This window comes from Primulina eburnea, chromosome 1 (assembly GCF_022965805.1).
Source record: "Primulina eburnea isolate SZY01 chromosome 1, ASM2296580v1, whole genome shotgun sequence".
NCBI classification, from domain to species: domain Eukaryota; kingdom Viridiplantae; phylum Streptophyta; class Magnoliopsida; order Lamiales; family Gesneriaceae; genus Primulina; species Primulina eburnea.
This window is the reverse complement of record NC_133101.1, coordinates 21,931,835-21,947,033: the sequence shown is the minus strand read 5'-3', so window position 1 is coordinate 21,947,033 and position 15,199 is coordinate 21,931,835. Positions and strand designations below refer to the sequence as shown.

Here is a 15,199-nt window from a genome sequence, read left to right as displayed (position 1 = left end):
ATGGTATCCCAAACGAAGATCTATTTTCGAGAAAATCGATGTTTCTTGCAACTGATCAAATAAGTCTTCGATTCTAGGCAAGTGATACTTTTTCTTGATGGTGACTCTGTTCAGCTCTCCATAATCAACGCAAAGTTACATACTACCATCATTCTTCTTCACCCATAATACCGGTGCATCCGACGGAGAACAACTCGGGTGAATAAAACCCGTGTCTAACAACTCTTGAATTTGATCTTTCAACTCTTTCATCTCGGCGGGTGCTAGATGATAGGGTGCCTTAGAAATTGGCACTGTACCCGACATCAACTCAATAGAAAATTCCACCTCTTGGTCCGGTGGAATGCCAGAAATGTCCTCAGGAAAGACGCTAGGAAAGTCTCTGACAACCTCAATATCTTGTAGCTTCTGACTGATAGGAATAGGTGCAGAAGTAATAATGCTTGAAAAGCTTGGCAACATCGCTTCATAAGTTTCCTCGCACAGATGCAGGAGATAATGCACGACATTTTCTTGTTCCTTGCTGTCTCAAAGACAAAAGATTTCCTGCTGGACGGGCAAATAGATAATGACCTCTGCCGAAAATCTATTGAAGCCCCATTCAAAGGTATTCAATCCATGCCAGGAATGATGTCAAATTCAAGCATTGGGAGTACGATAAGATCTGCCCGAATAACATCCTTTCTTAAACGAAGCTCCAAATTCTTTACAATGCTCGAAGTGACCATTTGATCACCAGAAGGAATAAAACTTTAAAGCCCAATTCCAAATCCTCGGGTATAATCTTTAATCTCATGAAGAACGTATCATGAGTGTGTAGCTCCCGAATTCAGCAATGCATAGGTAGCTACACCTAAAATAAATATCCTTCCTGCGACAAATATACCATCAAACCCAATCATGTTGAAAATTTAAAGAATTTCTATCATTAATTTTCAAAATTATCGAATTTCTACCATCAAGCCCTTAAACTCGCGATTTTTGTATTTAACCCATATACTTTCGAATTATGCCATAAATACTCCAAAGTTATCGATTTATCCATTATAAGCCCTAAAATTCTTATTTTTTTTTTATTTTATTCTCTCCTTTGCATGATTACGACTTATATTTTATGCAAAATTCCTAAAATTCTAAATATCATCTCTTAAATCTAACTAAAGGAGAGCATACAACCTATTTTCCTCTAATTTATTCATTATCCCAATCAATTCCCATAATTAAATTAACATTTCATGTAATAAAAGCAATATAAAAACGTTAAACAACTAGGTTACTGGTAATCAGAGTCGTGTCTGGCTTTGCTTTAGTCTCATCGGCATGCATTACATAAGTTCTGTCAACAATTAGTCCTTTCTTCTTTGGGTAGTCCATGGTTTTATGTCCTTCCTCCTTGCATATGAAGCACTTGTATGTTCCTACATACACTTGCCAAAGTGTGAGCGATTTCATTCTTTGCAAAGTGGTCTCTCTTCAAGTTTTGGTGCCCCAGACTGTGGTGGCTTCTGTTGTCCCAGCTTCTTCAATGGTCCTTGGGGCTTTTGCTACCCTTGAACTTTAGGAGGTCCCATAAACTCTCTTATTCGCCTGTGAGTTTTGCTGGTGCTGCTGTCTCTTGCTCTGCCTCTCAAAATCAATATCTTCAGGGCTTGCTCAGCTTGGAATGCACAAGCATTGGCAGTTGCATAATCTGCCGGTCGCATCAACCTTTCATTATATTCATCCCTTATAAAAAATCCATGCATATATATATCATTTTTCTTTTAAACCAAGCATATAACACGTCTTTTAGAATTATCGTTTTCCATCATAAAATTCCTTAATATTTCAAAATAAAATTATTAACATTCAATAGTGCATGTAGGACACTGTCAGGACACCCAACATCTTTCAGTTGTAAATGATTGTTTTGCCCCTGAAACCCTAACTTTTCCAATTTAACCTTAGACCTTAAAATGACGACCCGAATCCATCCAAACATAACATAACACCTTAAAATACACCCATAAACTACTTTTAGATGTAAACTTAAGCTCCTCGACTAGTTTCCCAATTCGTTTCAAAACTTGAACCTACGCCCTAGTTTTAACCCGAATCGAGTTGAAACTTTGTAAAACTTTACTAAACTTGAACTATAGCTTATTAACACCTAATAATACCATGTGCAACCCAAATAAAGCAATTTATAACCTTCAGAAAAGCCTAGACAACCTACTGAATTTTCCTTGCCCTTGTTCGAACCCTAGCCGTAGCCTACATCAAATCCATCGAGCCTAGCACTTAACCATCTTGTCCAGACCCTAACCAACCATCCTAGGACCTTGACCAAACCCTAGACTAGCCGCTGGACCAAGCCATATAGGCCGCGCATGAGCAGCCACCAAACCTGTGCGCACGAAGACCCGAGCGACCACCCTCTCTTGTTTCAGCCCTAGCCTTTGCACCAGCCTTCCCTCCACCTATCTAGGACCATGAATCTAAGGTCTAGGAAATTCTAACTACGTGACCTTACTGCATGCAATCTAGAGTTTTATTTAAAACACATGATTAATGATTTTTAATGCATGATTATTGCATGGTTAGGGTTTATTTCATGATTATTGTTAAGTTTCATGTATTAAGGTTTTAAGTTGCATTTCGTGCTCAGGGAAAATATTTTTATTAAATAATTAAATTTATTTATTTATTATGAGGTGTTTTTAAGTGTGTTTTTTGAAAATTGGGTCATGGTTGGTATTTTTACCCGTTGGATCATATTTATAACCGGTACGCAAATTTTAGCGATTCGGAGGACTTTTGAGGGCTCAGACAATATTTTCAAAAAAATACTTAAAGGAAATATTTTTCGGAAGTGTTATTGGGCTTGATGGGTTTGTTTTAATGCTTCCCTTTTAATTTTTAATTAGGACCCATTAGTACATGTTTTATTAACCTAAACTCATCTAATCAAACCCTAAACCTACTTAACACCCCTTGGCCACCCACCTCATTCTACAGTAGCCACTTTCACGTGAAAACAGTAGCAAACCTACAGACATTTCGAAATCCTCCATAATTCGTCAAGAATGCTTCTCCCCCGCCTCTTTGTTTCATGTCCCACGCGCGTATCTTCGAGTATTTGAGCTCATAAACGCTAAGGCATGCATGTATTTCCTTTTTATATTCATTCAAACCAATATTATGCTGAAATATATGTAAATACATGAGAATTTATTGATCTATCTTGGGGTTTGGTTTTTATGAAAAATTTTGACATGAAAGTGCATCTTTTTGTTTCATTCTCACGGTTTCTTGTGTTTGTGCAAGGGGCTCCCGATTTTTTATGTTTCTAAGTGGCGGTACACGTCGAGTAAGAGGGGGACTTAAGGTTGGAGTCGAAGCTTTGTTGGTTTAGGAGAGGGTCGATCGAGTTTCTTAGGTTTATGACTTGGTTGTGAGTGGATCGGGTGATGGGGCTGAGCCGGCGGTGCAAGGGCCGATCCAAGACATGGACCAGACCCTGGTTGGTCTGGCACTTGGCCTAGGAAAGCTCGAGCACTGCTGGATCAAGCCAGGAAGCCGATCGATCGGGGTGAGAGTAGTTTGGTCGCGGGTTGGGTAACTTCGGTGATTCTCGGGTGTGCATGTGTTGCGGCGTGCATGGGACCGTGTGCTCGAGTTAGGCTCCTAAGGAGGGCTAGGAAGGGTTGGTCCAAGACTGGTTCAAGCCGGTAGGGCCTAGGGTCGATAGTTTTCAAGTTTAGTGTATTAGGGTTTGAAGATGTAATGCGCAGAAAATTCCAGTAAACTTTGGGCGTGTTTCGTGGGTCACAAGTGGTCTGGAACAAGAGTTTTATAGGCTGGTCATGTAGGTTTAAGTCATGGTTCGAGTTGGGAAAAATTTGGTTGAGTTTCAGGTTCATTCGGGTTAAAATCAGGACCTCGGTCCAAGTTTTAAAATGAATCATATAAGTTTTGAATCGGGCTCGAGTTTACATCTAAGAAATGCTTATAAATATGTTTTAGGGTGTTTTATGGAGTTTGACAAGCTTCGAGTCGAAATTTTGAGGTCCAGGGGTAAAATGTTCATTTAGGTTTTCCGGGGACAAAATTGTCATTTTGCAAGGTCGAGTTTTTAGTCATGGCAGCGCCCTGAGCACAATTTGACAAGTTTTTAAACGTTTATGTTATCAAGTATATGACTTTTTACGTAAATATGAAAAATACGTTGCATGTTTTGTTTGATAAGTGATGAAATTGATTATATTTTTTGAAGGATGAGAGCTGGTTGTGACTGACGATATATGTACGATGATGATGTAAGGCCAAGGCTCAGTGGATGGGTGATACTATCGCTGATGTCCCCGCCGTCGGGTACCACAACTATGTAGATGGATCCATCAAATAAAGCTGAAACGATAGAGCTGATACGAAAGTTGCAACTAACAAACTGAATTCAATTAAGGAAAATGAACAAGTATATGATAGATGTTTTCGACATGCTAAGCTATGATATGAAATGTTTAAGTTCATGTTTCTTTTCAAGTTCATGAAATGTACTTTTAGTACGGTACTTTTCACTGGTGCATGTTATGTATATATACTTGCTATTAACGTTACAGGTGTGTTGAGTCTTTAGACTCACTAGCTGTGAATGATGCTGGTGAGCATTTTTGATCAGGAGGTTGGAGGTGCCGAAGACTGAGTAGGCGGATTTGGATATGCGCACGCGAACCCGAGGACCTTATTTTTCTTCCGCACATCACGTTTATGAGATAGGAGTGGACCTGAATAGGTTTTACCCATTAATTTGATCATGTTATTGGTTATTAGGATTTTTACTCGTTCATATTTGCTTTATTTTTAAATTGCAGTATTTTTATCCGGGACATGAATAATTTTTACTCATTCATTTATTTATGTATTGGATAATAGGATTTTCACTCCTTCATGTTTATTTTAATTTTAGCAGTATTTTCATCCGATAGATGATTACTATTATTTTTGAAAGGTGAAATTTTCAGTAGTGTTTTATGCATGCATAATTATGAATTTTCGAAAAGGTGCTTGTAAAAAAAATATATTTTAGTAGCATTTTAATTAGTAGTCGTTTCAGTTGGTATTAGAGCAAGGGTCCTGTATAGGGGTTGTGCCACCGTCAGCTTCTGCAGCTCAGTCTTCAAGCCTCAAGTCTGTAAGCTTTTATGTTTTAAATAGTTTATTTCCATCACATGCATGATTGAATGTTGTACGTTTTACAGCGATTTACAGGGCATGTTTAGTTGCTTTCAGGATTTAAGGATTTTATTTTTAAAAGACTAGATGAAATTGCAAGAGGGTTTACGTTTAGAATTTGGACTATATTCAGATATCATACCTCCCAAACACGCCCCTAGCATAGACCTTCATGATGATACTTCTTGAGGCGATAGAGGCCTTCCACCGCCACCACCACTACCAGTGGATGTAGCTACTCGAGTTTTTGGAGGCATGGCTAGACTTCTGGAGCAGACGCAGTAGGCTCCTAGACCACAGACAGACATTTATGAGGAGTTTTGACGGCTCAACCCAAAGGAGTTCGGGGTAAATACTGACCCTTTCACAGCGGAGGATGGAATCGATCTTTGGAGAAACACTTCCATTACTTGCAGATGATGGATGGAGATCGGTTCAGGTGCCCCACTTATATGTTTTGAGATGATGCATCCCTTTGGTGGGAGAGAGCAGCACACGGGTTGAACTTGACTACCCTCTCATGAGATCAGTTCAAGGAGGTGTTCTACGATAAGTATTTTCCAGCAGATGTCAGGGGTCGCCTGATGAGGGAGTTCATGAGTCTCCGAACGAGGACTCTACTGTATCAGAGTTCATCAGGAAGTTTGATAGGGGCTGTCATTTTGTGCCCCTTATTGCGAGAGATGCCGCCCAGAAGGTGAGGCTTTTTATGGATGGCCTTAGGCATACTTTGCGTCAAGATGTGATGCTGATGAGACCGGTGACCTATGATGAGGCTACCGCTTGTTCTTTTCAGGCAGAGTGGGCCTTGAGGGACATCAATTTTGAGATGCAGAGGAATAGATCCCAGACCCAGTCAAGCACTAAACCACTGAAGAAGCAGTTCACGAGGCCACCGAGACAGTAAAGGCAGCAGAAGCCCCAGGGCTACCTTAATAGGCCTGGACAGCAGAGGCGAGCTCAGGTACCAGGGGCTCCGAAACCGGCAGAGAGGCAGCCATGCAAGCAATGCAACCGGTTCCACCTTGGCAAATGTTTATGGGGAACCTACAAATGTTTCATATGCGGGCAGGATGGTCACAAGGTGGCAGATTGCCCAAGAACAAGGGCCCCACTACTGGTAGAGCATATGTGATGCATGCCGAGGAGGCAGAGGCTGAGCTCGACTCTACTTTGATTACCGGTAACTTTTATGCTTAAGTTTTATTTATTTACTGGCTTGATTGCAGGGCTTATCTGATTATTGTGTGAATTATTTTGGGATTGAAAACCTAGAATAAATTAGGTTGTATGTTCTAAATAGATAGACTTAAGGTTGAATTGAATTGATTAAGAGTTTTAGAGACCTAAGTGCAATAACCGTAATTATAGGGACCTATTTGCAAAAACCAAAATTTTAAGGGCCAAATTGCAATTACTGAATTTTTGGAGTTAAATTTTGAGATTTTATTATGGGGTGCTAGAAATAAATCAGTATATTTTTCGAGGAACTTGGGATAATTACTGGTAGAAATTTCTTAAGTTTCAACGTGATCAGATTTGATGGTATGCTTTGTCGCATGAAGGGTATATATTTCAGGTGTAGCCACGTATGCATTGCTAGATTCCGGAGCTACACATTCGTCAAGTGGCTAGAAATCATATCAGAGGCTATGGATTTGGGATTCTGAGTATCGATTCCATCCGGGGATCAGATGTTTACCTCACAGATGGTGAAGAAATTGGAGCTTCAGTTACAGAAAAATACGGTGCATGCAGATTTTATTGTGCTACCGTTGCTGGAGTTCAAAATTATTTTTGGTATGGACTAACTTTCTACGAAGGGAGCTGCCATATATTTTCAACAGAGTTCAGTTACTGTCCGACCGCCCAGCGGTAAACCGTTTATATTCGAGGCAGCCAGACACCAGCAGATGCCTCACATTATCTCTTGCATCTGTGCGAGAAAGCTCATGAGGAGAGGCTGCCAGGCATTTTTGGCCAGTATTGTGACAGTGACCAAGCCAGTCAGTCAGAGGCTAGAAGAGGTCAAAGTGGTCAGGGACTTCCCCAGTGTTTCTCGGACGATGTTTCAGGTATTCTACCAGACAGAGAAGTGAACTTTTCTATCGAGCTTATGCCAGGTACCGTGCCTATTTCTAAGGCACCCTTTCGTCTAGAACTTGAAGAGATGAAAGAACTGAAGGATCAGATACAGGACTTGCTAGATAAGGGTTTCATTCTCCCTAGATTTTCTCCATGTTGTGCACCGGTATTGTTTGTTAAGAAGAAGGATGACAATATGCGGCTCTGCATTGATTACAGGGAACTGAACATAGTCACTATCAAGAACAAGTTTCCTCTGCCAAGGATCAAGGATCTATTTGATCAGCTTCAAGGAGCATCAGTATTCTCGAAGATAGATCTCCGATCAGGGTATCGCTAGCTGAAGGTGAGAGAGTCTGATATGCATAAGATGGCATTCAGGACACGTTATGGGCACTATGAGTTTATGGTGATGCCCTTCGGTTTGATGAATGCGCCAGTGATCTTCATGGATCTCATGAATCGCGTATTTCAGCCATATTTGTATCAGTTTGTTATAGTTTTCATCGACAACATCCTGATCTATTACAAGAGCAGAGAGGAGCATAGTCAGCATCTGAGGATCATACTGCAGACTTTACAGGACAGACGACTGTATGTCAAGTTCAGTAAGTGCGAGTTCAGGCTTGACAAAGTGGTATTTTTGGGCCACATTGTATCTCGAGACAGAGTGGAAGTCGATCCCAGCAAGGTTGAGGCAGTCCGAGATTGGCCAGTGCCTAAGAGAGTGACGGAGATCCGCAGTTTCTTGGGATTGGATGGGTACTATCGGAAGTTCATTCATGACTTCTCTTCTATTGCGGTGCCTATGACCGCCTTGACGAAGAAGAATTCAAAATTCATCTGGGGATCAGAGTGCCAGGAGAGTTTCGATAGACTCAAGCAGTCGTTGACCACAGCACCAGTTCTAGCTTTGCCATCAGAGCAAGGAGAGTATGTGGTTTATACGGATGCTTGGAAGCTCAGTTTGGGCGAAATTTTGATGGATCATGACAGAGTTATAGCTTATGCGTCCCGATAGTTGAAGGTCCATGAGAAAAACTATCCGACTCATGACCTCAAGCTAGCACCAGTGGTTTTCGCCCTGAAGATTTGGAGGCATTATCTGTATGGGAAGAAGTGCAATATTTTCACTTATCATAAGAGCCTAAAGCAGAAAGATCTGAACATGAGACAGCGGAGGTGGCTAGAGCTAGTGAAGGATTATGATTGTGACATTAGCTACCATCCGAGTAAGGCTAATGTGGTCGCAGATGCCCTGAGCAAGAACAACTCAGTGATTGCCCACTTGTCGGTATGGAGAGCGTTGCAGGCAGATATGCAGAGGTTTGAGCTTGCAGTTTATGCCACGGGCAATGCCCCAAACCTTGCTACCCTGACAGTACATACAACTTTGAGAGACAGAATTCGGGCAGGGCAGACTTCTGACGAGCAACTGCAGAAGTGGAGATAGAGGGATGATGCTAAAGGTTGAAGATTGTATACCATTGTGGATGTCATAATCAGATATAGAGACCAACTATGGGTTCCTAGCAGTGATTCCATGAGGACAGATATCTTGAGTGAGGCCCACAACACCCCGTACTCCATCTATCCAGGGAGTACGAAGATGTATAAGGATCTTCGGTCTCTTAATTGGTGGCCGAGCATTCGTCTCCAAGTGTTCGACATGTCAGCAGGTCAAGGCAGAGCATCAGAGACCTGCAGAGAAACTGAGACCACTCCTGATTCCCGAGTGGAAATGGGAGAAAAGTACCATGGGCTTTATGACAGGGCTTTCGAGGACTACTGGGGGATATAATGCCATCTGGGAGATCGTTGATCGCCTCACCAAGTCAGCATACTTTCTACTGATCAGGAAGACTTTCCCCATGATTCAATACGCAGAGCTATACATCAGAGAGAGAGTCAGACTGCATGGGATTCCAGTGTCCATCATGTCATACAGGGATCCGAGATTCACATCTGCATTATGGAAGAGTCTGCATCAGGCATTGGGTACTAAGCTGCTATTCAGTACTGCCTTCCATCCTCAGACTGACGGACAGTCAGAGAGGGTGATTTAGATTTTGGAGGACCTATTTAGAGCTTGCATGATCGACTTCCAAGGAAGCTGGGAGCCAAAGTTATCTCTCGTGGAGTTCACGTACAACAATAGCTATCACACATCTATCAGTATGGCTCCATATGAGGCATTGTATGGGAGGAAGTGTAGGTCACCAGTGTATTGGGATGAGGTAGGACAGAGAGCAGAGTTGGGTCCGGATATCGTCATTCAGACTGCAGAGTTAGTGTTCAAGATCAGGGACAAGATGAAGACTGCTAAGACTTGACAGAAGAGTTAATAAGATAAGCGGAGCATGGATCTTGAGTTTGCAGTAAGGGATCATGTTTTCGTGAAAGTCGCAACAATGAAGGGTGTGATGAGATTCGGGCAGAAGGGCAAGATTAGTCCTAGATTTATAGGACCGTTCGAGATCCTAAAGAGAGTTGGGACACTTGCATACCGAGTTGCATTACCGTCAAATTTTGTGGGAGTTCATAATGTGTTCCATGTCTCTATGCTGCAGAAGTACATGTCGAATTCTTCGCATGTGCTGAACTATGAAGCACTTCAGCTGGCTCTGCACCTGTCCTTCGAGGAGAGACCCACTCGGATTTTGGATATGCAGGAGAGGAGTCTCCGCAACAAGGTGATCCACATGATAAAAATCAAGTGGCTGAATCATTCCAAGGAAGAGACTACTTGGGAGACGGAGTCCGAGATGAGGAGTCGCTACCCGAAGTTATTCGGTATGTTTTAAATTCGAGGACGAAATTCTGTTTAAGGGGGGGGGGGGAGAATTGTAAGGTCTAGGAAATTCGAACTACGTAACCTGACTAAATGCAATCTAAGATTTTATTTAAAATACGTGATTAATGATTTTAATGCATGATTATTGCATGGTTAGGGTTTATTTCATGATTATTGTTAAGTTTCATGCATTAGGGTTTTAATTTGCATTTCGCACTCCAAAGAGTAATGGAGACCGGGGATAATTAGGAAAAATATTTTTTTTGAATAATAAATTTTAATTATTTATTATCCGGTATTTTTAAGTGTATTTTTCTAAAATTGTGTCTTAGTGGGTATTTTTACCCCTCGGGTCATATTTCTAACCGGCACACAAATTTTAGCGAGTCGAGGGACTTTTTGAGGGCTCGGGTAATATTTTCAGAAACATACCTAAACAAAATATTTTTCGAGAGTGTTATTGGACTTGATGGGTTTGTTTTAATTGTTAATGGGCTCAAAATCTTTTTAATTTTTAATTAGGGCCCATTAGTGCGTGTTTTATTAACCTAAACTCCATCAAATCAAACACTGAACCTACTTAACTCCCCTTGGCCGCCCACCTCATTCTCAAGCAGCCATTTCACATGAAAACACCAGAAAACCAGCAGCCATTTCTAAATCCTCCATAATTCTTCAAGAAAGCTTATCTCCCGCCTCTATGTTTCACGTCCCACGAGCGTATCTTCGAGTACTTGAGATCATAAACGCTAAGGAACGCATGTATCCTATTTTTCTCTTCATTCAAGCCAATATTATGCTGAATTATATGTAAATTCATGAGAATTTATTGACCTATCTTGGGGTTTCGTTTTTATGCAAAATTTTCACATGAAAGTTCATCCTTTTGTTTCATTCTCACGTTTTCTTGTGTTTGTGCAAGGGGTTGCCGACTTTTATGTTGATAAGGGGCTGTACACGTCGAGTAAGAAGGGGACTTAAGGCTGGAGTTGAAGCTTTGTTGGTTTAGGAGAGGGCCGATCGAGTTTCTTGGGTTTACAGCTTGGTTGTGAGTGGAACGGGTGATGGGGCTGAGCCGGTGGTGCAAGGGCAGATCCAAGCCATGGACTAGACCCTGGTGGGTCTGAGACTTGGCCTAGGAAGGCTCGACCGTTGATGGGGCTGAGCCTGTGGTGCAAGGGCAGATCCGAGTTAGGTTGGTCCAGGAGGGTCCTAAGGTGGGCTAGTAAGGGTTGGTCCAAGACTAGTTCGAGCCGGTAGGGCCTACGGTCAGTAGTTTTCAAGTTTAGTGTAGTGCAGAAAATTCCAGCAACCTTTGGGCGTGTTTCGTGGCTCACAAGTTGTCTAGAATGAGTGGTTTAGAGGCTGGTTATGTAGGTTTAAGTCACGGTTCGAGTTGGGGAAAATTTGGTTAAGTTTCGTGTTGGTTGGAGTTAAAACCGAGACCCAGGTCCCAGTTTTAAAACGAATCGTATAACGTTTGAATCAAGCTTGAGTTCACGTCTAAGAAATGCTTATAAATATGTTTTGGGGTGTTTTAAGGAGTTTGGTAAGCTTCGGGTCGAAATTTTGAGGTCCAGTGGTAAAATGGTCATTCAGGGTTTTCGGGGACAAAATGGTCATTTTGCACCTGGGTGGAGTTTTTATTCCTGACAGCGCCCTGAGCACAATTTGACATGTTTTTAAACATTTATGTTATCAAGTATATGATTTTTTACGTAAATATGAAAAATATGTTGCATGCTTGGTTTGAAGGAAAAATTTCGTATATGCATTATTTTGATAAATCATGAAAATGATGATATTTTTTGAAGGATGAGAGTTGGTTGTGACTGACGATATATGTACGATGATGATGTAAGACCAAGGCTCAATTGATGGGTAATACTGTCGCTGATGTCTCCGCAGTCGGGTACCACGGTTATGTAGATGGATCCATCAAATAGAGCTGATACGATAGAGCTGATACGAAAGTCGCAACTAACAAAATGAATTGGATTAAGGAAAATGAACAAGTATATGATGATATAATGAGATGTTTTCGACATGCTATGCTATGATATGAAATGTTTAAGTTCATGTTTCTTTTCAAGTTCATGAAATGTATTTTTAATACGGTACTTTTCACTAGTGCATGTTATGTATATGTAATGGCTATTAACGTTACAGGTGTGTTGAGTCTTTACACTCAACAGGTGTGAATGATGCAGGTGAGCATTTTGATCAGGAGGTTGGATGTGCCGAAGACTGAGTAGGCGGAGTTGGATGTGCGCACGCGAACTCGAGGACCTTATTTTTCTTACGCACATCACGTTTATGAGATATGAGTGGACCTGAATATTTTTACCAATTCATTTTATCATGTTATTGTTTAACATTATTTTTACTCTTTCATATTTGCTTTATTTTTAAATTGCAGTATTTTTATCCGGGACATGAATAATTTTTACTCATTCATTTATTGATGTATTGGATAATAGGATTTTCACTCGTTAGTTTCAGTAGACAAGGATAAAGCCTACTGAAATGGAATTGTACTAGGTGTGCTAATTATTGTTTTCTACTATTATCTTCTGGAAACCGAAGAAAATGTGACATAGAAGGGTTTGTCCTTCAAACTTCCAGAAACAAGTATTGTGTTATATGTTCTTCTACTACTTTTTGTTTTCTTAAGTGTTGTGCACTATTTCGTACTTTTCAAGTAGCTTGTTGCACTTGCAAATAATGAGACTAGCTTTTGACTCCTTGAACAAGTTTGAAGCACACTTTTTAAAAGCAGAAAATGAAAAGTTAGAGTAATTTATTCAACCTTATTCTAAACTACTCCATCGATCCTAACATGATAAGCACCCACTTGCATCATTTTACGCCATATTTTATAAAAATATTACAATCAATATAAACAATTTAGAATTCAATAATAATTAAATGTCTAAATTGTGCATTCTTTCCTCATCGAGTAGATCTTCAAGCTTAATATCTTCCTCTAAGGAGCAAAGGATTTCTTCTGTCTTGTTGTCTTCTAATTCTTCTAAAAATTTACAGTAAATTCTTGTATAAAAATAAAAATCTTTAGGAGCATCTATGTAGAAATCTGAAAAATGATCAACGCATGATGATAGGCTCATTATGTATATTTTGTAATTTTGGTTCATAAAATATAATCTGTAGTGTTCCTTTATTTTTTTCAATGAATTTATGCTGAAGGCTAATGTCTGTAATCTCTGTTGTTTTATTTGTTTGTGGATTGTATTTCTGTAAATGGTTGGATGATGGACTTCAGGTTCTGCTTTTTGTTTTCTCCATTTATAAAAGGGCTTGACCCAAATTCTCTGAAATGTTGGTTCTAATTCTGTTGTAATCCATTCTGGGCATGTTGATCTTATTTCTAGTTTAACTTCATTATTTTCGGTATCAAAGAAATATTGGACAGCACTTTTGAGGGCAACACTGTTGAGGCTGTTTATGTCATCTTCATTTTTAACCATGTCTGAAACTAATTCTAAATCTAATAAGGAATTTATACTTTTTCTTTCTTCCTTATTATTTATCTGGATGGAAAAAATCTCTGAAGGATAAAAAGTATATTTTATTAGAAAAGATGTAAAATTGAAGTTGACAAAAACAATTGTCTATGTCTAAAGTTTCTTTATGACAATTAATTTTATGTTTGGTATATTCATTTATTTTTTTTAAAAGAATAATTTTTATGCCTTCTGGTTTTAAGAAAAGAGTTTCTTGGATCATTTCGAATTTTTGGTGAAAATTTTATTTGGCTTTTGAGAAAGTAATGTCATTTATTTGGGTATGTAACATGCTTAATTTTGTAAGGGGTCTAATTAAAATTCTTGTTTGAAACGTCTACTAATTAAAATGTTACTAATTTTTTTTTTAAAAAAACTACATTTCGAAAATAAACAGTTACAAGCATGCATGCAATAACTACTATAAATCACATTTTTTTTGAAATATTAGAATTGCGATACTGAAAATTACTGCAGTTAAAAATATTCTCAAAACTCCTGTCGAATCATCAACACAAAAAGAAACATAGTTTGAAAATATCCAATAATCACTCTTATCCCATAAACATGATGTGCGGAAGAAATGAGGCCCTCGGGTTAGCGTACACACATCCAGCCCTGCCTACTCAGTCTTCGACACCTTCCATCTCCTGATCAACAAACTCACCGGCATCATTCACACCTAGTGAGTCTAAAGACTCAATACACCTGTAACGTTATAGCAAATAAATATACATAACAGGAAATAGTGAAAAGTACTATAATAAAGATACGTTTCATGATCTTATAAAATCGTATGCATAATCATGATCTGTTAAAGCATAAACATTTCATAGCATAACTCAACATATCAACATATATGTGTTTGTTTTCTTAAATTGAATTCCGTTCATTAGCTGTGACTTTCGTATCATCATATTAGGCAATTGATCCATCTACGTGTAACCGCGGTACCCGGTGGAGGGGACATCAGCGACAGTATTACCCATCCATTGAGCCTTTACCCTACATATCATCGTATTAACGTATTCGTATGAGTCACAACCAACTCCTTTCCTTCAAAAACATGTCTCATAATCATCACTGAATAAAACATGCATATATATAAAATTTTCCTTAAAATCAAGAATGCAACGTAACTTTTTGAATTTACATAAAAATTCGTATCCATAATATCATGAACGTTTAAAACATGCAAAATTGTGTTTTGGGCGCTTCCAAGACTTCTAAATCTACCCGAAGATGACCACAACTAAATCATAATTCAAGGGTTCCTAATCAAGCTTCGCATGATCTAATCCAACCCTCACTAAGTTCGGTCATAACGAAGTACCAATACCCAAATGAACAAATGATGCTTAAACTAAGAGTTCCTCAAACCTTGAACCAGCGCCTAGGCGCTGACATTGTGGTGCTGCGGCGCTTGGTTAGCCTCATCCCTCTGTTCCACTTCTGCAACTGATATGCCGTACACAACCGTATACAGTCCACAACCATATACAGTCTCTATAATTGAATATGCCGTCCACGATCGTATACAGTCTCTGGCCCTTAGCCTCATCCCTCTGTCTCCACTTCTGCA

At 39.7% G+C, this 15,199-nt stretch overlaps 1 protein-coding gene across 1 annotated transcript; it reads left to right on the top strand.

Annotated features, from left to right (window-relative positions):
- The first annotated feature begins 9,659 nt into the window (after nt 1-9,659).
- On the top strand, nt 9,660-12,344 carry LOC140805685 (uncharacterized). Its single transcript, XM_073161946.1, has 2 exons — nt 9,660-10,092; nt 12,289-12,344. The coding sequence occupies exons 1-2, from the start codon at nt 9,660-9,662 to the stop codon at nt 12,342-12,344; spliced, it is 489 nt and encodes a 162-aa protein (XP_073018047.1).
- Nucleotides 12,345-15,199: the final 2,855 nt, after the last annotated feature.